This window comes from Syngnathus floridae, chromosome 6, assembly GCF_059516105.1.
Source record: "Syngnathus floridae isolate MCC-2025c chromosome 6, RoL_Sflo_1.0, whole genome shotgun sequence".
NCBI lineage: Eukaryota > Metazoa > Chordata > Actinopteri > Syngnathiformes > Syngnathidae > Syngnathus > Syngnathus floridae.
The window spans coordinates 4,516,510-4,543,769 of NC_142418.1; the positions used below are offsets into that span (position 1 = coordinate 4,516,510).

At 44.5% G+C, this 27,260-nt stretch overlaps 1 protein-coding gene across 4 annotated transcripts in view; it reads left to right on the forward strand.

Annotated features, from left to right (window-relative positions):
- The window catches only part of LOC148395973 (NT-3 growth factor receptor-like), a 154,957-nt gene that overhangs the window by 109,736 nt on the left and 17,961 nt on the right, over nt 1-27,260 (forward strand). For all 4 annotated transcript variants that reach the window (XR_015859231.1, XM_088379872.1, XM_088379875.1 and 1 more), the window contains exons 5-11: nt 673-827; nt 2,089-2,231; nt 10,695-10,836; nt 12,133-12,245; nt 13,373-13,556; nt 15,067-15,090; nt 18,498-18,544. Coding sequence is in view for 3 of the 4 variants with exons in the window: in XM_088379872.1 (XP_088235998.1) it covers nt 673-827; nt 2,089-2,231; nt 10,695-10,836; nt 12,133-12,245; nt 13,373-13,556; nt 15,067-15,090; nt 18,498-18,544 (808 nt within the window). In the remaining variant the exon portion in view is untranslated. The remainder of the gene's footprint in view (nt 1-672; nt 828-2,088; nt 2,232-10,694; nt 10,837-12,132; nt 12,246-13,372; nt 13,557-15,066; nt 15,091-18,497; nt 18,545-27,260) is intronic.

Genomic DNA, 27,260 nt, shown 5'->3' on the forward strand with positions numbered 1-27,260 from the left:
GGCCTGTAATTGTTAAATGAACTGACTAAATAAATGTGGTCCGTGCATCATTTTGATTTTTCTTCTCTTGAAACGGGCATGCGCAATTGTCAAAAAACACCTGGAAGAAGTTGTTGGTACTTATATAATTTTTAAAATGATTAGCTGACCAGCAAGATGCAACACTTGTGACGTTTCTTATGGACGCCCGAGCTTGATCGACAATTTTGCCATAAAACTGCAATATCAATAAAGGTGCATGTTCTAGCTTTTGTTCATAAATTCTAGGTAAACTAATTACTTACTTCCAATCAGGCCATAGATGTTAATTTGGTCAGTGTCCCTTACAACAGACTAGACCACAGCACAGACACTTGAGAGACCTCATACACGTGTCACATCATGAAGCTGGTGAGGTGAATCGCAAAGACTTTTGTGATGCTGTATTTGAAAAGGTCTGTGCTGGTGCTTCATACATAACTTTCACGCAATAAATAACCATACAAAATAATGAAAGGTACCACAACTGGAATATACTATACATGTACAACAATCATCAGACTGAATGGCAAGAACAGAATGAAAGATGACTTGAAAGACGTGCTCTCCTAATATATAATATTTTTTTCTTGTTCTCTGACTGCACTCATTTTTAGACTTATTCTTTTGTTTTCTTATTTATTTCCATTATAGACATTTAGAAGAAGTGATCCTTGATTGTGAGTGTGGGATCCGATGGTTGCAGCTATGGCAACAGAGGGGAGATGTGGGGCTAAGTAGCCAACAACTGTACTGTGATAATGGCTCAAAGAAGATACTGCTACAAGAAATGAACATAAGCAAATGTGGTAAGTTTGCATAGTTTCTGACAGTACATGTGGGTCCTAGCTCAATATACAGTTGCAAGAAAAACTCTGGTACGTGAACCAATTGAGATAAATTTGCTATCTGCATAAACTGGTCATAAAAAGTGATCTGGTTGTCATCTGCTGTTAGTCACAACAATTAGTCTGCTTGAACACAAACACAATTATATATTTTTATATTTTTTTTATTAGTCACACCGTGGAACCATTGTCAGTGCAGTGCAGAAATTAGTACAGACATTTTTCCATTGTCGCGGTTTCACATACTAATGACCTTACTCGATCCTGAGTAATCGCATTTTCATTGCACTTTTTTGGGAACGTGGTAACAATGGAACCTGTCTTCAGAACCTTCTCTGACTGGGCTTTGATATCACTATCATCTGATTGGCCAACAGATGTAGGTGTTCTTTTAAGAGATGCGGGTAAGAACTCCACTGCACACAGCTAGCTTGTGAGATAGAGCCAAAGCCGCCACCTAGTGGACTTTTTTGTTTATATGCGAAAGCTTCTGTGCATTCAATGGGGCTGTAATTTTTGACATTGCCACATCATGCTGCACCGCTTCATATTTTGAATCTTCGCAAAACCAGTGGCTGAACCTCTGTACCTTAAAATCTTATGGCAGTTTGTTGCTCACTGTCTAATGTTAAAAAAGGCAAAGGAATGACCCAGGTCGCTGGATGATTCAAAGAGAATGTGCAAAGACGAATGGTTGAATGGTCTCTGTTTTTGCAACATTGTATAATAGAAAAGACCAGAATAAAACAGAACAGAATGTGTTTGTCATTGTATAGCAGGCATACAACGAAATTAGAAAATTGTGTTTTTTCTGGTATTCTGTTGTGATGTTCAAATTATACCTCAAGCCAAGACCAATGAGGTTCTGGTGGCTATACTGTTGTTCTGGCATGCAAGATTTTGGCAATAGCAAGAGAAAAGCAAGGAAAAAGTAACACCAAACTGGAGAGCTACGGGCCGCTATAACCATACGTGCCGCCATCTCGGAAAAATAGATTAGCTTAGGTGTTGTTTTGCTGGCAAAAGTATTAGCATCAGCGGTGCTAAAAACTGTGGAACATAATTTGATGTAAAATAATTATTTCTCAATGTGGGATGTTTTTCCTAATGAACAAATGCACTTGAATTAGGGGTATGGTTGCCAATAATTATGCAGGGCAGGGCAGTGCACATGCATGCATGCCTGTTATGTACGTATATTTATACATCTACTTCTTTGCAGACCTTCCAGACATCGCCACAAGCCACGTCAACTTCACAGTTACAGAGGGCGACAGTTTAACTACAACATGTAACGGCTCTGGGTCCCCAATACCTAAGGTGGACTGGTCCGTTACTGGTTTGCACTCCTTTGAATCACAAGAGGTAGGGGTGATGCAAAGAAACCTTTTTTGCACCTATGAAAGTGTTATTCAGTATTAGAATTTGCTGTAACAGAAACACTCCAACATTCAGGTCAAACCTTAACTGAAACTTGACCACTGCCCCCAGTCTAATCATTTATATCAATATACAGCATGTACAGTATATACAGTAAAATTGGTATAGCATGTATTCCTGCCAGCCACAAAATATTTACCATTTGCGCAAAATAATGATATACATTATAGGTGCTCAATAACATATTCTGCACTTAGAAAGATAATTAACTAACAGTGTGTAGGCACCAATCTGCGTGCCAATCGAATGTATGCGTACAAACCTGTGATTCAAAGTCAAAGTCAAAGTCAAAGTCAGCTTTATTGTCAATTTCTCCACATGCCAAAGACACACAAAGAAACCGAAATTTCGTTCCCCCCTATCCCACGGTGACAAGACATGGCTCACAACAGACAAACAGTAAACAAGTATAACAAAAGCGTGCTGAATAAATAATGAATAAATAACACAACAATAAATAAATAAATAATTAATTAAGAGGAGCGTAAAAACGCGTACAGCAGACATTCCCGAAATTAGCGCAACAGTGCCGCACGCTACGCAGAAGGGGGTAGCGAGTTCAGGGCCCTAACAGCCTGGAGAAAGAAGCTGTTGGCGAGTCTGGTGGTGCGGGAGCGCAGGCTCCTGTACCTCTTCCCAGAGGGCAGAAGGTCAAACAAGGAGTGAGCCGGGTGACTCACATCTCTGGCAATCGAGGTTGCCTTGCGGGCGAGGTGGGAGGTGTAAATGTCCTTCAGGGAGGGAAGCGAAGCACCAATAATCTTACCAGCCGTATTCACTATGCGCTGCAGGGCCTTCAAGTTCTGTTCAGTGCAGTTACCACCCCAGACAGCGATGCAACTGGTGAGGACGCTCTCAATGGTGCCACGGTAGAATGTAGACAGGACTGCCTGAGGAGCACATGCACGCCTGAGCTTCCGCAGGAAATACAGGCGGCGCTGAGCTTTCTTTGCCAGTGACGAGGTGTTCGCGGACCAGGAGAGGTCCTCACTGATGTGCACCCCCAGGAACTTGGTGCAGCTCACCCTCTCCACCACAGCACCGTCGATGATCAGCGGCAGGTGTGTCGTGTGACCCTTCCGGAAGTCCACAATGATTTCCTTGGTCTTACTGACGTTCAGCAGGAGGTTGTTGTCCCTGCACCACGTGGTCAGAAGGTCAACTTCCGACCTGTACCGAGTCTCGTCGCCCTTCGTGATGAGACCCACCAGAGTCGTGTCGTCAGCAAACTTCACTATGCGGTTGTCGCTGTAGGTCGCAGTGCAGTCATGCGTCAGCAGGGTGAAGAGCAATGGACTGAGCACGCAGCCCTGGGGGGCCCCCGTGCTCAGCGTGATGCTGGCGGAGATTTTGTCGCCAACACGCACCACCTGAGGCCTCTGACAGAGGAAGTCCAGTATCCAGTTGCAGAGGGTGGTACTGAGGCCCAGCTCGTCGAGTTTGGAGATGAGTCGCTGCGGCACAATGGTGTTGAAGGCAGAGCTGAAGTCCACAAACAGCAACCTCACATATGAGTCCTTTCTCTCCAGGTGGGTGAGGGCCGAGTGGAGGGCAGAGCAGATGGCATCCTCAGAGGACCGCTTGGCACGGTACGCAAACTGGAAAGGGTCAATGGTGGGGGGGAGAACGGACTTGATGTGCTCCAAGACCAGCCGCTCAAAGCACTTCATGATGATGGGCGTCAGTGCCACAGGGCGGTAGTCATTGAAGCAGGACGGTGCAGGTTTCTTCGGCACAGGAACGATGGTGGCAGCCTTGAAACACGAGGGGACGATGGCCTGCTGCAGGGAAACGTTAAAGATGTCTGTGAAGACACCCGACAGCTCCCCAGCGCAGTCCTTCAGCGCTCGACCCGGGATGTTGTCAGGGCCCGCCGCCTTACGGGTGTCAATAGCGGCAAGCGCCCTCCTCACACCGTCGGCAGAGAGGCGCAGGGGCTGCTCGTGTGGGGGGGGAGTGGTCTTCAGCGGGCAAGTGCTGTTCTGGGCGTCGAAGCGAGCAAAGAAGCGGTTCAGATCGTTCAGCAGGCGGACGTCGCCATCACAGCTCCTCGGCGCGGGCTTGTAGTCTGTGATGGTCTGAATGCCCCGCCAAAGGCTACGTGCGTCCTTGCTGTCCTTGAAATGGGTGGAGACCTTGCACGAGAACGCCTTCTTCGCTTCTTTGATGCCTCGGGACAGGTCGGCCCTCGCTGTCCTCAAGCCAGCCTCATCCCCTGCTCTGAAAGCCTTGTCCCTGGCCCTCAACAGTCTGAGGACAGCCCCCGTCAGCCACGGCTTCCAGTTCGCGCGAGTGACGACGGATTTCGGGCAAGTCACGTCATCGATGCACTTCGTGATGTAAGAGGTAACAGAGTCAGTATATTCCTCTATGTCCGTCCAATCGTTGTAGGTGGCTGCCTGCTTAAACAAGTCCCAGTCAGTGGTGTCGAAGCAGTCACGAAGTGCATCGGAGGCACCCTCAGGCCACACTCGAACCTGCCTCCGAACCGGCCTGGATGCCTTCACCAATTGTCTGTATGCGGGCAAAAGCAAAACGGTGAGATGGTCAGAAAGCCCCAGATGGGGGAGGGGGGTGGCTTTGAAGGCTCCCTTTTGCGCCGAGTAGACCAGGTCCAGGAAGCTGTCTCCACGTGTCGGAAAAGGAACATGCTGGTGAAGCCTCGGGAAAACAGACTTCAGGTTGGCATGATTGAAGTCTCCAGCGAAGATGGTGAAACCGTCAGGGTGCGCCGTTTGCTGTTCACTGACGGCCTGGTACAGTTCGCCAAGCGCCGCGGTCCTGTCTCCTTCGATGTTGGAAGGCGGGATGTATACCGCGACTAGCAGAATCGCGGTAAATTCCCTCGGCAGATAAAAAGGACGGCACTTAATGATCACAAACTCCACAAGCGGCGAGCAGTGCTTACATACCATCACAGAGTCCCGGCACCATTCTTCTCGGATGTAGACGCATATTCCACCTCCTCGCGACTTTCCCCCTCGTACAATGGCACGGTCCGCCCGATAGCACGCTAGCCGCTCCAGATGCACCGCAGAGTCCGGAATGTTGTCACTCAACCAGGTCTCGGTGAACACGAGCACACAGCAGTTCCGCACCGTCCGGTTCGTAGACCTCAGCAGGCGAACGTAATCCATTTTGTTGTCCAGCGATCGAACATTCGCCAGAAGAATGGAGGGCACCGCCGGTCGCGCTGGGTTGGCCGCCAGCCTGGCCCGGACGCCTCCGCGCTTGCCCCTCTTCTGCTTCCTCGCACACCGTTTCCGACGACTCCCAACCGGGGGAGGAATAGCGGGTGAGGTCGGCGACGGATCAGGACGTAGCAGTCCGAGCGCCTTTAATGTCGACGCTTCAAAGTCCCGAACGCCGCAAAACCCACTTCTGCCGATGTCAAGCAGAACCTGCCTGCTGTACTTGTAGCACGGACGAGACGAACACACAAGACTGTCGGACGAACACTCATTAGACGAACAAATCACCGTACTGACGGGACAGAGAGTGGCCGCTGCGTATGCACGCGCCGCCATCTTGACAAGATTCATGAATATCTTCGTAATAGAATTTGTGCGTCTTACACAAACGAATTTAGAGCACTTTCAGACCATCCCTACGCAGAAGTGATAATACCTCATCATTCAAAATAAATGTCCAACACACATTGTTTACCTCAGATGCACAATGTATTAAAACTACATGAGTCATCATATACCGTAATTTTCAGACTATAAACTGCACCGGACGATAGGCCGCACCAGCTAAAATTCGGGGCTATTTTAGTTTTTTTCTTATATAAGCCGTACCGGACTGTAAGACGCACATGCGCACAAGTCATTTACAAAGAAAGACAGTACACAGAAAGCCTCTTTAAAGTTTTAATAACATACTTTAATATGTCTTTCTAAATGCTGTCTGTGACGCAGCTGTAGTACCGCAGCAACACGGAAGTGTGCACGCGAGTTATTTACAAAGAAAGACGGTACACAGAAAGCCTTTTTTAAAGTTTTAATAATATACCTTAACATTTCTTTCCAAACACTGCCTGTGACGTGGCAGTAATACCGCAGCAACATGGAAGTAACACAGTACTAATAGGGCTGGATTAAAAAAAAACATACGGGTAAAAGTCACTGAGGCACGGTGGTACAGCAGCAACACGGTAGCACAGCACTAACAGGGCTGGTTAAAAAAATACACCAGTAAAAGTAAAAAAAAGAGCTTCATCGTCTTCATTTTCTCCTGTGCACTGAAACCATCAAAGTCTTCCTCCCCAGTGTCCGATTGGAATAGTGTTAGCTATCCTTCGCCACACACTTTCTCTGTCTCTCTTTCGTCATCGCTTTTATGCATTTTTTCTAGCATTTTCCATGATGAGGGTCTGTTCATGCTAATTTTATTCATGCACGAAGCGCTAGATTACATTAAACTAGCGAGCGACACGTATAACTCCAGAGTAGACGTGACTGGGAAATAAAGAAAAGGGTGACACTACACAATGTCATCAACATCGACTGCCTTTAACTTAAAAGCGGCATCATATGCATTTCTTTTGTCCCCCATAATGACGGTTTGTGTATAAAAGCTTCCTTTCAGTAATGTCCGTCTTGATCTCATTCAGTCTCTTCTTTGTGTGAATTATACGGCACTATTTGCCTGGCGGCTGTACATGCGATCAACACACCACTTTTCTCCCCAGTGACGTGTCACATATCCCTCCGCCCAGCAAAGCGGTGCTGCACAACAGCGGTCCACAGCTTTTTTACGAGTGTATAAAAGTGATCAAGTCATCACAAAAATTACGGAAAAAATCCTTTATAAGCCCCACCGGACTATAAGCCGCAGGGTTCAAAATTTGAGAAAAAAGTCACGGTTTATAGTCCGACATTTACTGTAATCAATAGTAATCATTTCAATAATGGTTCAATAATCAAGAACTCGCTGATACAATTACGGTTGGTTAAATGTCCTAAAGAACTTTGAAGGACTTCTCATCACTTTTATTGTCTTACCATTCAACTGTAAGTAAGTATGTGCTTTTATGTCATGATCAGTCTTTTGTTGATTTGATTTAGATTAGAACTTAGTTTCATGTATTCATGCATTCCTTGTGTCCCTTTTAACAATATCTGTCTCGTTATGTTATTGCATCCACCTTTGATTGTTAACACTTATTACCCAATCAGCTCCCTCCTTTGTGTCTTGTCCAACTGTTTCATTGTGGTCTCATCAGTTCTTCTGTAGTTATCTGTCCCCTTTCAGTCCTTGTTGATTCATTGTCCCTGTTAAATCTTGTTTCCAGTTGGTGTTTTGTTTGGTAGTTCTCTGTGTCCAAGCAAAGCCGTTGTTAGTGGTGCTCACTCTAACTTATTTTGCAAGAACCACACGGGAGACAGTATGCCCTTTAAACACTTGCAAGTGGAGAATTTGCTCATTACTGTAGGTACAGCATTGTTCGAACAAAGTCTGCCTTTGGTCTCTTGCTAGAGCATATTTATTGAGAACAGGTAGGGTGGGGGTGACATTGGACATGTTTGGTGGTCACCTCAGCAACTGGTTAATCAGTGCGGAGGGTCCCAGCTCATTGTTTTACAAGGTCGTGGAAACAGAAACTAGCATTTTAGATGACTAACTAAGCAAGAATGTTTCCACACCATTTGGAAAGTTTCAACAACTGAATGGTTAAACTTTTCAGAGTCAAGGAAAGGTAAAAGGTTTAAACAAAGTTAATAATTCTAGTCTACATTCCAACATGATCATACGATCAAGATAATCAAGATAATCTGTAAACCCTAACAGCCGTTTCCTCGTGTTTGTTCCATTAGTTTGATCCTTGTTGTTTGGTCTTGTGTTTATTTAGCATTTTTGATGCACCTTTGTACCTTGCCTTATTGTTCTTTGAAATAAGTTACATTTTGAGGGTGCACCTGCCTCATCTCCCTGATTCGCTACAAATGGATTTTCAACCATGCTGATCGCTGACGCTTGTGCATTGTATGAGTAAATCCACCTATTGGTCTCATTCTGTGTCAGTGCCAAAACCTTACAGAGCTCTGCACAGGGATACACAAAGCAGCTAGAGTGAAATGACATGTAGACACCAATGCTTTCTTTTCCTCAAGTCAGAATGAGTTACGTCATTCCATCCATTGTCCGCTGCTTATCTGGGCTCGGGTCGTGGAGGCAGTAGGTACTCTTCTACTTCTCTCTCCCTGGGCACTTCTTCCAGGTTCTCCAGAGGGGTACCAAGGACCTGTAGGCAACCAAATCAGATGCCTGAGCCACCTCATCTGGTTCCTCTCAATGCGGGGGAGTAGGGCCTCGACTCAGAGTGCCTCCCAGATGACCGAGCCTCTCACCCTGTCTCAAAGGGAGAGCCCAGACCCCCTGCAGAGGAAGCTCATTTTGGCCACTTGTATCCGTGATCTCATTCTTTAGGTCATGACCATAGGTGAGGGTAGGAATGTAGATTGACCTGTAAATTGAGAGCTTCACCGTTTGACTCAGCTCCTTCTTCACCACCACATATTGATATAGAGTCCGTATCACAGCAGACACTGCACGGATACACCTGTCGATGTCAGGTTTTGGTGACGACCCGAACGCAGATTGAAAGAAGGAACAGTGAGATGGATAAAATATACATTTATTGAGTGGGGAATGACGGTCCCGGGTGTGGGGGCGTGTGCGGTATTTTAAAGAGTTCAGTTAGGGTTGTGGAGCGTTGTTGGTGTAAATGAGGCAGCAGACTGGGAACAGGAAGTGGAACAAGTCTGACTGGTAGGCTGGGGACAAGCACGCAGGCAGGCAGGCAGGCGGGCGGGCAGGCGGGCAGGCAGTCTGGGAACACGGCATAAGGCAAGTAAAGCAGGTGAGAGTTGCAAACCAGTCGGGTAGCAAGATGTACTAACTCATGGCGGTGTGGTGGAGTCTGCTGCTGGCTTAAATAGGGCATTGATCCTTATTGGAGACAGCTGCTGAGACTCCAGCGCACAACAACTGAAATTAACACCAATCATCTCACTCTGGCACGCACGCACGCACGCACGCACGCACGCACGCACACACACACACACACACACACACACACACACACACACACACACACGGAGCTGAGGCCGCAGACCTGACAGCATCATCCCACGAGTGAATAAGACCCCAAGATACTTGAACTCCTCCACTTGAGTGACACGGTCAAACGCCTTCTCCATGTTAACACAACACATGTAGATTAGTTTGGCGAATCTCCATACACAGGATGTAGAGCTGGTCCACTGTTCCACATCCGGGACAAAAACTACATTGTACCTCCTGAATCTGATATTCGACCTTCCGACGGACCTTCATCTCCAGCACCACTGAAAGACATTATCAGGGAGGCTGAGGAGTGTGATTCCTCTGGAGTTGGAACACACCCTCCGGTACCCCTTCTTGAAAAGTGGGACCACCACCCCGGTCTGCCAGAGGCACTGTCCTAGATCCCCATGCGATGTGGAGGCGCGTCAACCAGGACAGCCCCATAACATCCATAGCCTTTAAGAACTCTAGGTCGATCGCATCCACCTTCGGGGCCTTGCCATCGATGAGCTTTTTAACCATCTTGGTGACTTCAATCCCAGAGATAAGAGAGCACACCTCAGAGTCCCGTGGCTCTTCTTCCTCAAAAAAAGACGTGTCGATGGAATCTTCAAAGTATTCTCCCCATGGAGTCACAAAGTCCTGAGTTGAGGTCAGCAGAACCCCATCTCCACTAAACACAGTGTTAATGGTGCACTGCTATCCTATACTGAGACCCAGGATGGTGAACTAGAATTTCCTTGAAGCTGTTCGGAAGTTGTTTTCCATACGCTCACTGAACTCTTACGATGCCCAAAAAAGTTTGATTCCGCAACTGCCGAAGCTGCTTTCCACTTGGCCAGCCAGTACCTGTCAGCTGTTTCCAGAGTCCCAAAGGCCAAAAAGACCCAAAGGGACTCTTTCTTCAGCTTGGCGGCATCGCTTTCCGCCCACATGAGCAATGAAGTCTCGCAGCAGAAGATTGGAGTCCGCACGGGGAGCGCTCTCCAGCACGCCCTCCAAGGACTCCAAAAAGGGTGGATACTCGTAACTGCTGTTTGGTGCATAGGCACAGATAGGCTGTACCTCACCAACAAATTTTAAAGAGTAAAACCCTTGAGAAAATGAATTGATGGATGTAGCTGTTCTACAGTACTTAAATGAATGTGATTTTTTAGTCCAACAGTGGGAAAATATGCATAATTTCAATAGCCATCGTTGATATAGGACATAAAGAAATGAACACGCAGGGAGAGGACAGAAAATGTATGTGCTCAAGCATATTACCAAATATACGTCATGATGATGAAGATGATGATGACCATGTGCTCCCTCCAGGCAAAAGTCTTTGACAACACTGTTCATACTAACAGCATCACTTTGGTAAATGTCAGCAGAGATGACAACAACTTCCTTCTGACCTGCACAGCCACTAATATAGTAGGCATGACCAATGCTTCGATTCAGCTTAACGTTCACTGTAAGTAAAAAGGCACACACACGGGCATGCACACACACACGGACACACATGTAAAGCACAGCTTGTGAATATGCATTATATTGTGACTTGTCGGTTTATTTCAGTTGTTAAATTTTACAGTGGTGTTAAATTGCACTGTAAATTATAGATGCATAAAGTTATGTTGTTCTGCACTTCTCGTGTACAAAATATAAAATACTGATAAAATCTGAGATACATGCAGTCTTACATGAAGAGACCTAATTTGCAGAGTATGTATTAGTTATGTAACAAATATTTCAAGTCAGATGAAAAGCCTGGAAAAATGTTAGCACTCAAACTAAAACAATTGGAAGTATACAATAAGGGAGCCTTAGTACTGGGTGAAACACAAATTAATGGCTCTTTCAGGAATTTTCTTCAAACCTGTATAAATCTGAGTCTTGTGAACATAATGAGACTATTAAATCCTTTTTCAAAGACAACATTATATTCCCTAAATATGAATGAAAAAGAGATATTGGAGACTGACTTTCCTCGAGCAACACGAGGAGACTTTTTCTTTATGAAACGAGTATCTACTGTTCAGCAGCCAGCTGCAGCAATATCGCTGGATGTTGAAAAAGCCTTTGATTGTTTTATTCACTAAATTTGAATTTGGACCAAGGTGTATACAGTGGATTCAGTCATTATACCATGAACCAACATGCTGTCCCAACCCTTCCAACTCAACTACCCGGCTAGGCTGTTCAGTGTCCCCACCCATCTTCATTTTAGCATGAGAATCACTAGTATGTGATGTTTAAGTTGATCAAAATATAATGTGTATCAAGTTGTGTAGACACAATTTCAAAGCCAGTTTTTATGCTGATGATATTTTGTTAACATTATTTCACCCTTCAGTCAATACCACAGTTGCTCAAATAATTTGAAAAATTGAATGGTGTTTATCAGGATACACAATCAATTACACTAAATGGCAATTACAGTAATATTGGATGGGGTAGGGAGCCTGGATTCGCGCCTAAAATCCCATAATCCCGATTCGTTACTTGTGCCAACATTTCTGGGGAAAGACATTATCTTAATATAACTATAGATTGCACTAGTAGTTGCAAAAGATTTATACAGTGCTTTACCTACACCTACAGCGAGTAGCAATCTCTCCAACGCAAGGGCTCCTGGTGGGTGTAGCAATATTATACAACCGGGCCTCTGAGGAAACAGGATTAGGGACCACTGTGTTAATGAATTAATTGTTTCTTTAAGTGTTTATTACAAATTTTAAAAAACCCATCTGTGTCTTTTAAATTTTAGTTTCTCCTTCTATTGTAAAGCTGAAGAAGCCAGAGCGTCGCCATGACACCTGCATAGAATTCGCAGTGAGAGGTTCACCCCACCCAAAATTAAGATGGTTCCACAATGACAAGGTGCTTTGGTTTATCTTTCAAAGAAATAGCTCAATGTTCTCTCTCAACAGAATAAAATAGTAGAATAAATAGAAAAATAAACAGAATACTTGTGTTTTTATTATTTAGGTAGTTAAGCAGTCAGTTAACATCACTCTGTACAACATTTTAATTTACATTAGTACTCAATTGGTAGTGTGGCAGTAATCACTGTTTTAGCACTAGCCTTTGTTCTCTTTAATTAAGTGATGCATGCCAACAGTTTATTGATATTAGAATGGAAAGAATACCTTTATTATCATTGTACAGCAGGTATGCAACGAAAATGGTAGCGCCGTTGGTGAATAGTAGTTGGAATAGGATGCAATACATAAATTGGGATAGGACAAATACATTTTATAATAAATATTAAATATTTATGCAGTAGAACCCCGGAACTCAACGCAAATTTGTTCCAGACGGAGCGTCAAGAAGAGACGCAGTCAAACATTTTTTCCAATTTTGTCTAAAACAGTACATAAAATCACCAGAAAACCAATGACAATACAGTACAGCAAAAACTTATAGCACAGCCTTACGCGGTCTGTATGCGGCAATTAATGAGCTCAAATTAAATTAAACATGACAAAAGAATACAATTTCAATGCAAAATGTACTTAGCCATGGTAGAAGAGCCAAAGTCCTGGAAATAATGTTCCAAAAGCGTAACAACGTGAACAAAAGGATGGCTATTGTTGGCGAAATCAGGTGCTCTTTTTTTACACGGTTGTTATGGTGTGAACTCAACTCTTCAGCGTGAATCCCTGTGATCTTGTGGTCTTGCCGGTGAAGTTTTCTGGACACCAATTGTATGAATAAGACATGGATTCTGAAGCTTTGTTCAAGATTTGAGGCAAAGATTTCCCAACAATTTGCATAGAACTCAGAATATTTCGGGTACTGAGGTGGTTGAGTTCCGGGGTTTTACTGTATTATATTCTATTTATATTATTTCATATATCACAATATTTATTTAAATAAATAATAAATATTGATGTATGCATTGGTATGATGATTACTCCAAAGTGTGAATAATTGATGGATTGATGGTATTTGATTCAATTTAAAGATTCTCTCATTGATCATTTCTGGTTTCATTACAAATGCAGGAAATTTCCCAGACCGATTATGTGCGTCCTTATATGGATATTTATCAGGACTACATTGAGGGATGCCTAACATTCAAAAACCCAACACATCATAACAATGGCAACTACACTCTCGAGGCTAAAAATTACCTGGGTGTGGTAAATAGTACTGTCTATGGGCACTTCCTAGACAAGCCCTTCAATGGTAAGTAATGTGTGGTCATATTGCATGCTATTGAAAAGTTTGTCACTTACATTAGATGTACAAGTAAGCAGAGGCAATACAGCACCTACAACTAGTCAGGGCTTAATTTTTATTTCATTTTAATTTCACTTTTATTTATTTATTTAATTTTAATTTTCACAATTTTGGTCCCTCATACATTTTGTATGCAGCAATTTTTTTTTTTTTAATGTGGTTGTTAAAAAAAGTGAGTTGAGTTTATATTTTTTATTTTAAGTGTGAAATGATCACAGATATGACATTGTCTTTTACATACACTGTCCTGCTGGCTTGCACTTAGTGCTGCATTCAACAGTGACTGTTGGTGGGGCCTTCCCACAAAATACTGTGATATAGCAAAAAATCGACAATCTAAAATCAGATGCAATTTGTAAAGTGCCTTAAGTGGGGAAAAAGTGCAAACCCTTAAAATTAAATTCTCCCTTATTTGACTGTTGCCAGGTCAATTAGGCAATGGGTAACAGCAGATACCAATCAATCAACCAACCAATCAATCAATCAATGAATGAATGAATGAATGAATCAATCAATCAATCAATCAATAATTTAGTCAGTCAGTCAGTCAGTCAATCAATCAATATTTGAGATTTGAAGTCAGCATTTCAGGAGGTTTTAGTCATCATGAAGAGATTGAAAGTCACCATGCCTAAACCCATGATGATTTAAAGTTGAGACTTTCTGTATTATCAACAATTGTGTTTGAAAATACAGTGGTCACATAGCCTACCCAAAATAAAACAATAATTATAATAAAGTTCAGTTGTTTTCCAATTTTATTTGCTATGGAGAACGCACACTTTCATCATGAAAACTTTCAATCTCTTCATGATTACTTTAAATCTCATCGTGATTACTTTATATCTCAGCGTGGTAACTTTAAAACTTGGCATGACGACTTTAATCTCGTCATGATCGCTTTAAATGATGTCATGCTGTGTCGTCTTGCTTTTTGCCAGGTGATCGTAATACGCCGTCGTAATTAAGGACTCGTATGAGTATCACAACTTTCAATCAAGAGAGGTTGTTCAAGAAAGGTCAAAAATGTTATGTCACCAGCTTTTTAAAAAGCGGTTTTAAAAGCATTAATGGAGCAAGCTCCTTATATTTCCAAAAGCTAATAGCAGTTCACTCTAAGTGCATGATGGTATTAGAATTGGCTTCTATTCACAACAGCGTTCTAATATTGTCAATACTGTATGTGTAATGTTTTTTTGTTTGTTTTTTATAAGACATTAACATCCACACGATGGTCAAAGTCTTCACTTAACCAATCATGCAACATTTTGGAGGGTGCGAGAAAGACAGAGTACCCATTTATGAAATCACTTGAGTTATTGAACATGCAAAATCGATTCAGAAAATCTTCAGTCAAGCTTGACCAATATACTATTATCACACTTGTTTTATCTATCACTTACCTGATGCTAACATAATGTTAATTTCTTCTCAAATCATCTGTCATCTTTCACAGTTGCAGAAAATGATTATGATTATGGTAAGTTATTTGTCAGAAAATATTTTATCATCTGCTTGTTATTGTATTTTATGGGGTGGGAAAATATTGTCTGTCTGTCTGTCTGTCTTGTTTCGCCAATTAGTAGTTCATCTACCAGTATTTTAAATATCCATCCATCCATCCATTTTCTGTGCTGCTTTGTCCCCACAGGGGTCACGAGCATACTGGAGCCTATCCCAGCGATCATCCGGCAGTAGGCGTGTCCACGACACGCTGATGCAAGCCATGCAGCGCTACTAGTGACACTAGCTACTAGTAAATTGGATATACACGTGACAGAACCAATAATGACGTCGCGTGCGTCGCGCGAGGCCTAACGCTTACAGCGTAGTGCGCGCGCCGCTACTGCACTTGTGTGCAATTTTGAGTGCTCAATCAGGCTACCAAGCATGGTTTTGGAATGTGGGAGGACCCGGAGAAAACCCACACAGGCACGGGGAAAACGTGCAAACTCCACACAGGGAGGTAGAATCGAACCCGCACCCTCTGAACTGTGAGGCAGACATGCTAACCAGTGCCCCGCCTTAGATATATGTATAATACATATACCGTAAATTTCGGACTATAAACCGCACCGGACTATAAGCCACACCAGCTAAAATTCGGGGATTTTTTAGTTTTTTTCTTATATAAACCGCAACGGACTATAAGCCGCACGTGCACACGAGTTATTTACAAAGAAAGACAGTACACAGAAAGCCTTTTTAAAGTTTTAATCACATTAACATTTCGTTGTAAACACGGAAGTAACAGCACTAGCTGGGCTAAAGTTTTAATAGCATTAACATTTTGTTGTAAACACGGAAGTAACAGCACTAGCTGGGCTAAAGTTTTGAGAACATTAACATTTTGTTGTAAACACGGAAGTAACAGGCGGGTAAAAAAAAAAAACATACCCATCAACAAAGTCACTGAGAGCCGTCTTTGTCTTCCTCCTGTCCACTGAAACCAGCAAAATCTTCCTCCTCAGTGTCCGATTGGAAAAACGCCAGATGTACGTTGCAACCCTCTTTCTCATTCTCTCTTTCGTTGTCGCTTTCATCGTCACTCTCGTCCTGAGGCAAATTTACTCCTGAGCTTGTGCTCTCCTCTCCGTCACGCAGCAGACCGGCTTTTCGAAACCCGTTGGTGATGGTGGATTTTTCACACTGCTCCACGCTATCAGGATCCACTGGCAGACTTGTGCGAAAGTTGCTCTTCGCATGCGTCCAGCTTTTGTAAATAATTTATCACCACTGGTCATCCAAGCCTCCCATTCAAGTCGGAGGGCCACTTTAAATGCACAAATGACATATACAGTGATCCCTCGCTACTTCGCGTTTCGTTTATCGCGGCTTCACTACATCGCAGATTATTTTTCCAAATTAAATAAACATTTAAAAGTCAAAATAACTTCTAAATTGAGGAAACGTGTCTAACCTTTAAGACAATGTATTATTGCTCCAAATGTTCATTTACATTCCTTAAGAAGTCAGTTTTCACATGTTGGCACGATCGCAAATTAGCATCTTTCCGCTAACTCGTTAGCCTGCCCAGTACTTCTTGTTGGTGACCGTACTTCGCGGATTTCACTTATTGCAGGTGGTTTTTGGAACCAATTGTCCTCAATAAACGAGGGATTACTGTATATTTATATATTTAATTATAATATATATATATATATATATATATATATATATATATATATATATATATATATATATATATATATATATATATATTTATATATTTAATTATATATATATATATTTATATATTTAATTATATATATATATATATATATATATATATAGATATAGATATATAGACATAGATAGATAGATAGATAGATAGATAGATAGATAGATAGATAGATAGATAGATAGATAGATAGATAGATAGATAGATAGATAGATATAGATATATACAGTAATCCCTACATATATATATATATAATCCATATATATGTATATATATATATATATATATGTATAAATGCACTCCGAATTGCCCCTAGGTGTGAGTGCGAGTGCGGATGGTTCTGTCTGTGTTTAGGGTGTCCCCCGCCTACTGCCTGATGACGGCTGGGAAAGGCTTCAGCACGTCCTCTACCCCTGTGGGTACAAGGGGGACAGATTACATGTGTGTGAGTGTGTGTGTGTGTGTGTGTGTGTGTGTGTGTGTGTGAGTGTGTGTGCGTGCGTGCCTGTGTGTGTCTGAGAGAGAGACATGTATATGTAGCTAAAGTATACATACTGTAAATATGTTTTTAGAACTCTTATTATTATAACAACTTTTTTTATAACAAGGTACAAGTGTAGATACTGTAAATATGTTTTTAGAACTCTTTCATTATTATAACGTTTTTTATAACAAGGTACAATACTGTAAATATGTTTTTAGAACTCTTATTATCATAACTTTTTTTTATAAAAAGGTACAAGTGTACGTACTGCAATTGTATGGACACTCCCTGCCTTCTGCTGGCGCGTGGGCAACTTTCGTGCCAGATACGGCCCGCCACGTCATCTTAGGTGGCCCGCGAAGACAAATTGTGTATCAAATTCATGTCAATTCCAAAATTTCAAATAGTTTTCACTTTTTAAATATAGAGATATTGTTAGCAATTTTTTATTACATTCATTATTTTAAGGTTGGCTCGGTGGTGCACTGGGTAGCACGTCTGCCTCACAGTTAGGAGGGTGCGGGTTCAATTCCACCTCCGGCCCTCCGTGTGTGGAGTTTGCATGTTCTCCCCGGGCCCGCGTGGGTTTTCTCCTGGCACTCCGGTTTCCTCCCACATCCCAAAGACATGCTTGGTAGGCTGATTGAAGACTCCAAATTGTCCCTAGGTGTGAGTGGTTGTTTGTCTCTGTGTGCCCTGCGATTGGCTGGCAACCGGTTCAGGGTGTCCCCCGCCTACTGGCTCCAGCACACCCGCGGTTCAGAAAATGGATGTGTGTGTGTGTGTGTGTGTGTGTGTGTGTGTGTGTGTGTGTGTGTGTGTGTGTGTGTGTGTGTGTGTGTGTGTGTGTGTGTGTGTGTGTGTGTGTGTGTGTGTATATATATATATATATCCCTTGCTGGGCTAAATGGTGGCAAATTTAATATTTTCCTTTTAAAATGTCAAAATAATTAATGATTAAATTAATCAATGATGAAACAAAACAGTAACTGAAGTGAAGTGAAACAACACACACCCAAACTGAAATCATTAATTTTTTTTCAATCACAAATGTTTTTTCTAAGGTGCTGATGGCAAGAGCCGAGAAGTCAGTTCTGTTGACAGATGCACGTGACATCTGATATTATTAACGTCAAAGTTTCAATGTTAATATTATACTAAAATTGAAATATTTGTGTATGATAAATCTCCATCTTTATATTTTTGTCTTTATATTTTCAAGTAACCCCAACAGCAGAGCGTCACAATCCACACCAAGATACATTTGGGGTAAGTAAACATTTTAACCATTTCCAAAGTTTACAGTCAGCTGCAGATTTAAAATTTTTCTTCTCTCTGTTCATTAATGAATTTTTATTCATTTTCGTGCAGTTAGAATTTCGTTCTTTTATTATTACCCGCATTTAAAGGGACTTTGGACATTTGCGAAGTGTGAATTGAAGCAACTGAACACACTTCTCACTGATGATGAGAATGTGAGTGGAAATGGTTGCGTGTACGTGCCTGTGCCTGCTATCAAGGACTGAAATGTGAGAGTGCAGATCGTAGTTGATTTTGTTTTAGATTTTTTTTTCAGCAAGGACATAGTCAACACACTTATTACAACTTCATTTCACATTTTGTTTTTCATCACTTGTCGAAAAGCGGGTTGAAGCCTCGTGCCTACAAGCCTAGATCTAGTGCCACCCCAATTTCAACCAAGGATTTCACTGCCGGACACACAATCTACATATCTACAGTACTACCTATAATACCACTGTAACCAAGAAAAATGGAAGAAACAACTTACTTTAAGAAACTACTACCTAATTTAAGAAAAGTGAAGACCCCAGGGTGACCTATTAGAGTGGAGGAAGGTGCACACAAGAGGACAACATACTTTGTAGGAGATGCAACATAAAAGAAATTGGAGAGTCTAAAGTGGTGGTGGGAGAAAGTGCACCTGGACAGCATAGGGTGGTGCTCTGTAGGATGACGTTAGAGGTGAAGAAGAAGAGAGTGAGAGCTCAATAAAGGATCAGATGTGGAAGCTGAAGGTGGAAGCCTGTTGTGTGAAATTCAGTGAGTTCGTGAGAGAAGCACTGGATGGTGGAGAAGCAATTTTGTAAAACTGGAAAAGTACTGCAGCTGTGGTGAGGGAAACAGCTGGGAAGGTACTGGTTGTGACATCTGGACAGAGGTAGAAAGACAAGGATATGCGGTGGTGGAACAAAGATGTTTTAGAAAGCATAAGAAGAAAGAGGTTTTAAAAAAAGAAGTGGGATAGTCAGAGAGATGAAGAAATTAGACAGGAGTACAAGGAGATGTGGTGAAATGTGAAGAGAAGTGTCAAAAGCTAAGGAACAGGCATTTAGTGAGCTGTACAGTGAGGAAGGAAAAGGACTTCTACCAATTGGCCAGACAAAGGGACAAAGCTGAAAAGGATGTGCAGTGGGTTAGGGTGATAAAAGATGGAGATGACAATGTGCTGACAACTGAGGAGAGTGTGTTGAGAAAGTGGAGGGAATATTTGAGGAGTGTGAGTCCGTGAGTCGTCACCTTATCGTGGTGGAGGGGTTTGCGTGCCCTTATGATCCTAGGAGCCATGTTGTCGGGGGCTTCATGCCCCTGGTAGGGTCACCCATGGCAAACGGGTCCTAGGTGAGGGGCCAGACAAAGCACGGCTCACAGAAGCCCCTTATGACGATTGAAATAAATGGACTTCGTTATCCCTCGCCCGGACGCGGGTCACCGGGGCCTCCCTCTGGAGCCAGGCCTGGAGGCGGGGCTCGAAGGCGAGCGTCTGGTGGCCGGGCCTTCACCCATGGGGCCCGGCCGGGCATAGCCCGAAAAGGAAACGTGGGGCCCCCTTCCCATGGGCTCACCACCTGTGGGAGGGGCCGAAGGGGTCGGGTGCAATGTGAGCTGGGCGGCATAGTCGGACTAGCCTCCACGCACAGTTTGGGTTCCGGTACAAGCCCTCTCGAAAGGGGCTGGACTCTCTTCCACTCTGGAGTTGCCCACGGTGAGAGGCGTCGAGCACGTGTGGGTATACTTATTGCCCCCCGGCTGGGCGCCTGCACATTGGGGTTCACCCCGGTGAACGAGAGGGTAGCCTCCCTCCGCCTTCGGGTGGGGGGACGGGTCCTGACTGTTGTTTGTGTCTATGCACCAAACGGCAGCTCAGAGTACCCACCCTTCTTGGGGTCCCTGGAGGAAGTGCTGGAGAGCGCTCCTTCTGGGGACTCCATCGTTCTACTGGGTGACTTCAATGCTCACGTGGGCAATGACAGTGAGACCTGGAAGGGCGTGATTGGGAGGAACGGTCCCCCCGATCTGAACCCTAGCGGTGTTCTATTGTGGACTTCTGTGCTCGACATGGATTTTCAATAATGAACACCATGTTCAAGCATAAGGGTGTCCATGTGTGCACTTGGCACCAGGACACCCTAGGCCGCAGTTCGATGATCGACTTTGTAGTCGTGTCATCGGATTTGGGGCCGCATGTTTTGGACACTCGGGTGAAGAGAGGGGCGGAGCTGTCAACTGATCACCACCTGGTGGTGGGTTGGCTCCGATGGTGGGGGAAGATGCCGGTCCGACCTGGCAGACCCAAACGCTCTGTGAGGGTCTGCTGGGAACGTCTGGCAGAATCTCCTGTCAGGAAGAGCTTCAACTCCCACCTCCGGCAGAGCTTTTCCCACGTCCCGGGGGAGGCGGGGGACATTGAGTCTGAGTGGACCATGTTCCGCGTCTCCATTGTTGAGGCGGCCGACAGGAGCTGGTGCCTGTCGTGGCGGCAATCCCCGAACCCGCTGGTGGACACCGGCGGTAAGGGATGCCGTCAAGCTGAAGAAGGAGTCCTATCGGGCCTTTTTGGCCTGCGGGACTCCGGAGGCAGCTGACAGGTACCGGATGGCCAAGCGGAACGCGGCATCGGCGGTTGCTGAGGCAAAAACCCGGGCGTGGGAGGAGTTTGGTGAGGCCATGGAGAATGACTTTCGGACGGCTTCGAGGAAATTCTGGTCGACCATCCGGCGTCTCAGGAGGGGGAAGCAGTGCAACGTCAACACTGTTTACAGTGGGGATGGCGTGCTGCTGACCTCGACTCGGGACGTCGTGAGTCGGTGGGGAGAATACTTCGAAGACCTCCTCAATTCCACCTACACGCCTTCCATTGAGGAAGCAGGGCCTGGAGACTCTGAGGCGGATTCTCCAATCTCTGGGGTCGAAGTCACTGAGGTGGCAAGGCCCCGGGGGTGGATGAGATCCGCCCGGATTTCTTAAGGGCTCTGGATGTTGTGGGGCTGTCATGGCTGACACGCCTCTACAACGTTGCGTGGACATCGGGGACAGTGCCTCTGGATTGGCAGATTGGGGTGGTGGTTCCCCTCTTTAAGAAGGCGGACCGGAGGGTGTGTTCCAATTACAGGGGAATCACACTCCTCAGCCTCCCTGGTAAGGTCTGTTCAGGGGTGCTGGAGAGGAGGGTCCGTCGGGAGGTCGAACTTTGGATTCAGGAGGAGCAGTGTGGCTTTCGTCCTGGCCGTGGAACAGTGGACCAGCTCTACACCCTCGGCAGGATCCTCGAGGGTGCATGGGAGTTCGCCCAACCAGTCCACATGTGTTTTGTGGACTTGGAGAAGGCGTTCGACCGTATCCCTCGGGAGGTTCTGTGGAGGGTGCTTCGGGAGTATGGGGTGCCGAGCCAACTGATAAGGGCGGTTCGGTCCCTGTATCACCGATGCCAGAGTCTGGTCCGCATTTCCGGCAGTAAGTCGGATTCGTTCCCAGTGAGGGTTGGACCAAGGCTGCCCTTTGTCACCGATTCTGTTCATAATTTTTATGGACAGAATTTCTAGGCGCAGCCGAGGCGTTGAGGGGGTCCGGTTTGGGGACCTCAGCATCGCGTCTCTGCTTTTTGCAGATGACGTGGTGCTGTTGGCTTCTTCAGGCCGTGATCTCCAGCTCTCGCTGGAACGGTTCGCAGCCGAGTGTGAAGCGGTCGGGATGAGGGTCAGCACCTCCAAATCCGAGTCCATGGTCCTCGATCGGAAAAGGGTGGAATGCCCTTTCCGGATCGGGGATGAGATCCTGCCCCAAGTGGAGGAGTTCAAGTATCTTGGAGTCTTGTTCACGAGTGAGGGGAGGATGGAGCGCGAGATCGACAGGCGGATCGGTGCAGCGTTGGCAGTAATGCGGACCCTGTACCGGTCCGTTGTGGTAAAGAGAGAGCTGAGCCAAAAGGCAAAGCTCTCAATTTACCGGTCGATTTACGCTCCTACCCTCACCTATGGTCACGAGCTATGGGTCGTGACCAAAAGAACGAGATCCCGGATACAAGCGGCCGAAATGAGTTTTCTCCGCAGGATGTCCGGGCTCTCCCTTAGAGATAGGGTGAGAAGCTCGGTCATCCGGGAGAGACTCGGAGTACAGTCGCTACTCCTCCACGTTGAGAGGAGCCAGATGAGGTGGCTCGGGCATCTTATCAGGATGCCTCCTGGACGCCTCCCTGGGGAGGTGTTCCGGGCATGTCCCACCGGTTGGAGACCCCGGGGAAGACCCAGGACGCGCTGGAGAGACTATGTCTCTCAGCTGGCCTGGGAACGCCTTGGGATCCCCCGGGATGAGCTGGATAAAGTGGCTGGGGAGAGGGAAGTCTGGGAGTCCCTCCTAAAGCTGCTGCCCCCGCGACCCGACCCCGGATAAGCGGAAGAAGATGGATGGATGGATGGATGGATGGATGGATGGATGGATGGATGGATGGATGGATGGATGGATGGATGGATGGATGGATGGATGGATGAATGAAGAAAATGTGAGAGAGAAAAGGTTGGATGATGTGGAGAGACTACATAAGGATGAGGTGAGGGCAGCTATGAAGAGGATGAGTGGAAAGGCAGTTGGCCTAAATGACATTCCAGTGGAAGCATGGAAATGTCTAGGAGAGATGGCAGTGGAGGTTCTAACCAGATTGTTTAATAAAATCTTGGAAAGTGAGAGGATGCCTGAGGATTGAAGACGAAGTGTGATGTTTTCTATTTTTAAGAACAAGGGTGACGTGCAGAACTGCCACAGCATGAAGTTACGGGAAAGGGTAGTAGATGCTAGGCTCAGAAAACAAGTGAAGAGGTGTGAGCAGAAATATGGTTTCATGCTGAGAAAGAGCACTACTGATGCATTGTTTGCATCAGTATGCATTGATTAGGAATGAACATATCAGAGGGACAGCTCAGGTGGACAGAGTGAGATGGAAACCATTGATCTGCTCTGGCGACTCCTAACGGGAACAGCCAAAAGATGTATTTTTAAATAAAATTATATTGCACCAGAGCTTTTTAAAATCAGTTTAGTTTTGTTTCTAGACAAGAACATGTGGATTTAAGAAATAAAAACATTTGTCCATAAATAACTTTGTACATAAAAAACACCTGTTCATTCAACATATTGTCTCATTTTTATTTTTTTATTATTTATTAAAACCCTTGTTTCAGTACCCTGGGGTTAACCTGTAGACCCAAAAAAGGAAAAGGAAAGAAAAATTGCAAACCAAAGTTAGAAAGTTCCTCCTCAAATGAAGTGGATTTGCAAACTTCTCTGCAAAGAAAAAAGACATTTCGAGCCCTGCATATACGCAATGTTTATCCCACACTTGTATGGCGGAATTACAGTGTTCTTTCAGATTAATTAATGCTTCATTTAGATTAATTTTGCCTTATCCTGTAAACTTATACTAGACCTTATATTTTATATTGTAATGAAGATGAATTAACTGTTTTGTTTTTTGATGAATTCATTGAAAAGGATGTTGAAATAAAAATCCTAATTAGATATTTTCCATGCTGTAATCATTCAAGTCTACATTAGACCACTTATTTTATTTCATCACAACTTCTTCAACTGTTTTATTTTGTTGGCAATAGAAGACCAAACGGTACTTTTCCAGATTTTATCACAGCCATGTCAATGTCTCTATGGCAGGGGTCACCAACATGGTGCCCGCGGGCACCAGGTCGCCCGTGAGGACCGCATGAGTCGCCCGCAGGACTATTCTAAAATTAGCTCAAATAGCGGCACTTGTCAGTGAGCTGCATCTATTTATTTTACAGTCAAACCTCGGTTTTCGAACGTCACGGTTCTCGGAATAATCGGAATTGAACAAAAAAAATTTGAGATTTCTTTGCTTCGGTTGCCGAACAAAATTCGGAGGTCGAACCTTGCGAGATGAGCCGGGAGGACCCGGGAAAACACGACCGCCCGGATGCTGACTGACTCCGTTGTTATTGTATTTTCGTTACTTTGAGGATTGTGTTAACCCCTAATCATGCCTCCAAAGAAAGCAAGTGGGGGCAGTAAAGCCATCCGAAAACACAAAGACGCTCTTAAAGCAATGCGACAGTGAGCGCCCGGCGCGCTGCGGTTGCGCGATCGGACCAAATTAAGCTCCCTGCGCACTGAGGTCCACTTAAATTTTGGAAAGTACATCAGGACTTTAAAAATATTTTCTAAATTTTAGCGACGGCTCTGTCATCATAATGCGACCAGCGTGATGCAGTTGCGCGGTCGGCGACGCGCTACTGTTGCGCGTTCGGCGGTGTGCTGCCGTTGCGCGATCGTACCACATTAAGCTCCCTGCACACTGAGGTCCACTTCATTTTTGCAAAGTACATCAGGACTTTAAATTTTTTTCCTAAATTTTAGCGACGGCTCTGTCACAATAATGCGACCAGCGCGGTGCAGTTGCGCAGTCGGCGACGCGCTACTGTTGCGCGTTCGGCGGTGCGCTGCAGTTGTGCGATCGGACAAAATTAAGCTCTTTGCGCACCTGGGTCCACTTAAATTTTGGAAAGTACATCAGGACTTATAAAATATTTTGAAAAATTTCAGTGACGGCTCTGTCACAATAATGTGACCAGCGCGGTGCAGTTGCGTCGTAGGCGACTCGACCGTAGTTGCGCGATCGGACAAATATGCGCAAATGAAAAACTGCTTAAAAAAGGCGCAGGTTTTTTGTCTTGAAACAGATTACATTTTTTTCCGTTACATTGGAGCCTCAGTTTTCGAACGTCCCGGTTCTCGAACAAATCGGTATTCGAACAAAAAATTCGACATTATTTTGCTTCGGATGTCGGACGAAATTCGGTTGGCGAACCTTGCGAGATGAGCCGAGAGGACCCGCATGCCAACTGACTCCGTTCGTTATTACATTCTCGTTACTCTGAGGATTGCATCAACTCTAAACATGCCTCCAAAGGAAGCAAGTGGGAGCAGTAAAGCCATCCTAAAACACAAAGACGCTCCTAAGGCAATGCGACAGTGAGCGTTCGGCGCGCTGCGGTTGCGCGATCGGACTAAATTAAGCTCCTTGCGCACTGAGGTCCACTTAAATTTTGGAAAGTCCATTAGGACTTTAAAAATATTTTCTAAATTTTAGTCACAATAATGCGACCAGTGTGGTGCAGTTGCGCGGTCGGCGGCGTGCTACGGTTGCGCGTTCGGAGGTGCGCTGCAGTTGAGCTCTCGGACAAAATTAAGCTCCATGCGTACTCAGGTCCATTTAAATTTTGGAAAGTACATCAGGACTTTAAAAATATTTTCAAAATTTCAGCGACAGCTGTCACGATAATGCGACCAGCGCGGTGCAGTTGCGCGGTTGGCGACGCGCTACGGTTTCGCGTTCGGCGTTGCGCTGCAGTTGCGCGATCGGACAATAATGCGCAAATGAACCAATGCTTAAAAAAGGTGGGTTTTGTTTTTTTTGCTTGGAACGGATAAAATTTTATTCCATTATTTGTAATGGGAAAACATGATTCGGAATTCGAACGATTCACTGCTCGAACAGCCTTCTGGAACGGATTGTGGTCGAAAACCGAAGTTCCACTGTATTTGTAATGGGAAAAATACATTCGGAATTTGACCAATTCGCTTCTTGAACTGCCTTCTGGAACGGATTGTGGTCAAAAACCAAGGTTTGACTGTATTTTTGCTATTCTTCTTAAAATCACACTTACATGTGAACTGGAAATAACAATAATAACACAGTGAAAGCCAAATTGGGCAAATTGGCTATTTCAGAAGTGTGTGTCAAATTGGTAGCCCTTTGCCTTAATCAGTACCCAGGAAGTAGCTCTCGGTTTAAGAAAGGTTGGTGACCCCTGCTCTATGGGCTCTTTGCACAAAATGACATGACTTCACTTCTTCCTTGTGGAATGCGGCTCATTCCTTTCTAGTTTGGACCCTGTTATTGGGTAGAGCCGTGTAAACAAACTTGCTTGCTTAAAACTTGCTTAAAAACGATTGTTTTCCCTTAAAAGCAACAAAGATAAAGTACCACACACATTTATGTTTTCAAGGTGCATGTCGTCCGCCGAGTACAACGGTGTTCTGAGCTACCACAAATTTCTCAGCAATTTAGAACCGCAAAAGTGGTGGCTTATGAGTATTTGCTGTGCTAAATTCAAAGCTACATCCCACACCGTGGTTTGTAGTCAGCACTTCACTCCGGAGCAATTTATTCATCCGGAAACCCCCGACAGAAAAGCTCAGTTACAGAAACGTGCCGTGCCCATACAGTTCCAGTCAAATGATTACAAAATGTACCCACCAAGGCTCGGCGTCTGGGAACAAGTAAGACCTGAGCAGGAACAGAACTGCGAGCATCCAATGGAAAGCTCTCCTGTTGCCGACCATGATCATTGTTTTGTCACAAACCTGTTTTCCTGGACATGTCAGCAAACGAAAATATAATATTAAAAGAAAAAGACTCTTTGAAAACCAATTATAAAAACAAACCACTTGTCAGAGAATAGGCAAAACAATGTTGAAAAGAATTATATCTCACGCAGAAAGCACAAAAAAAAGACTAACCTAACAGCAGCATACCACTATACCATCATTTGGGTTTTGTTATAAAAATTGTTTTTTATTATACTGAATTTTTGTTGTCATAAAAACAAACTATAACTCATTCATTATTTCACCTCGTTTGTTGATAAATCTGACATTT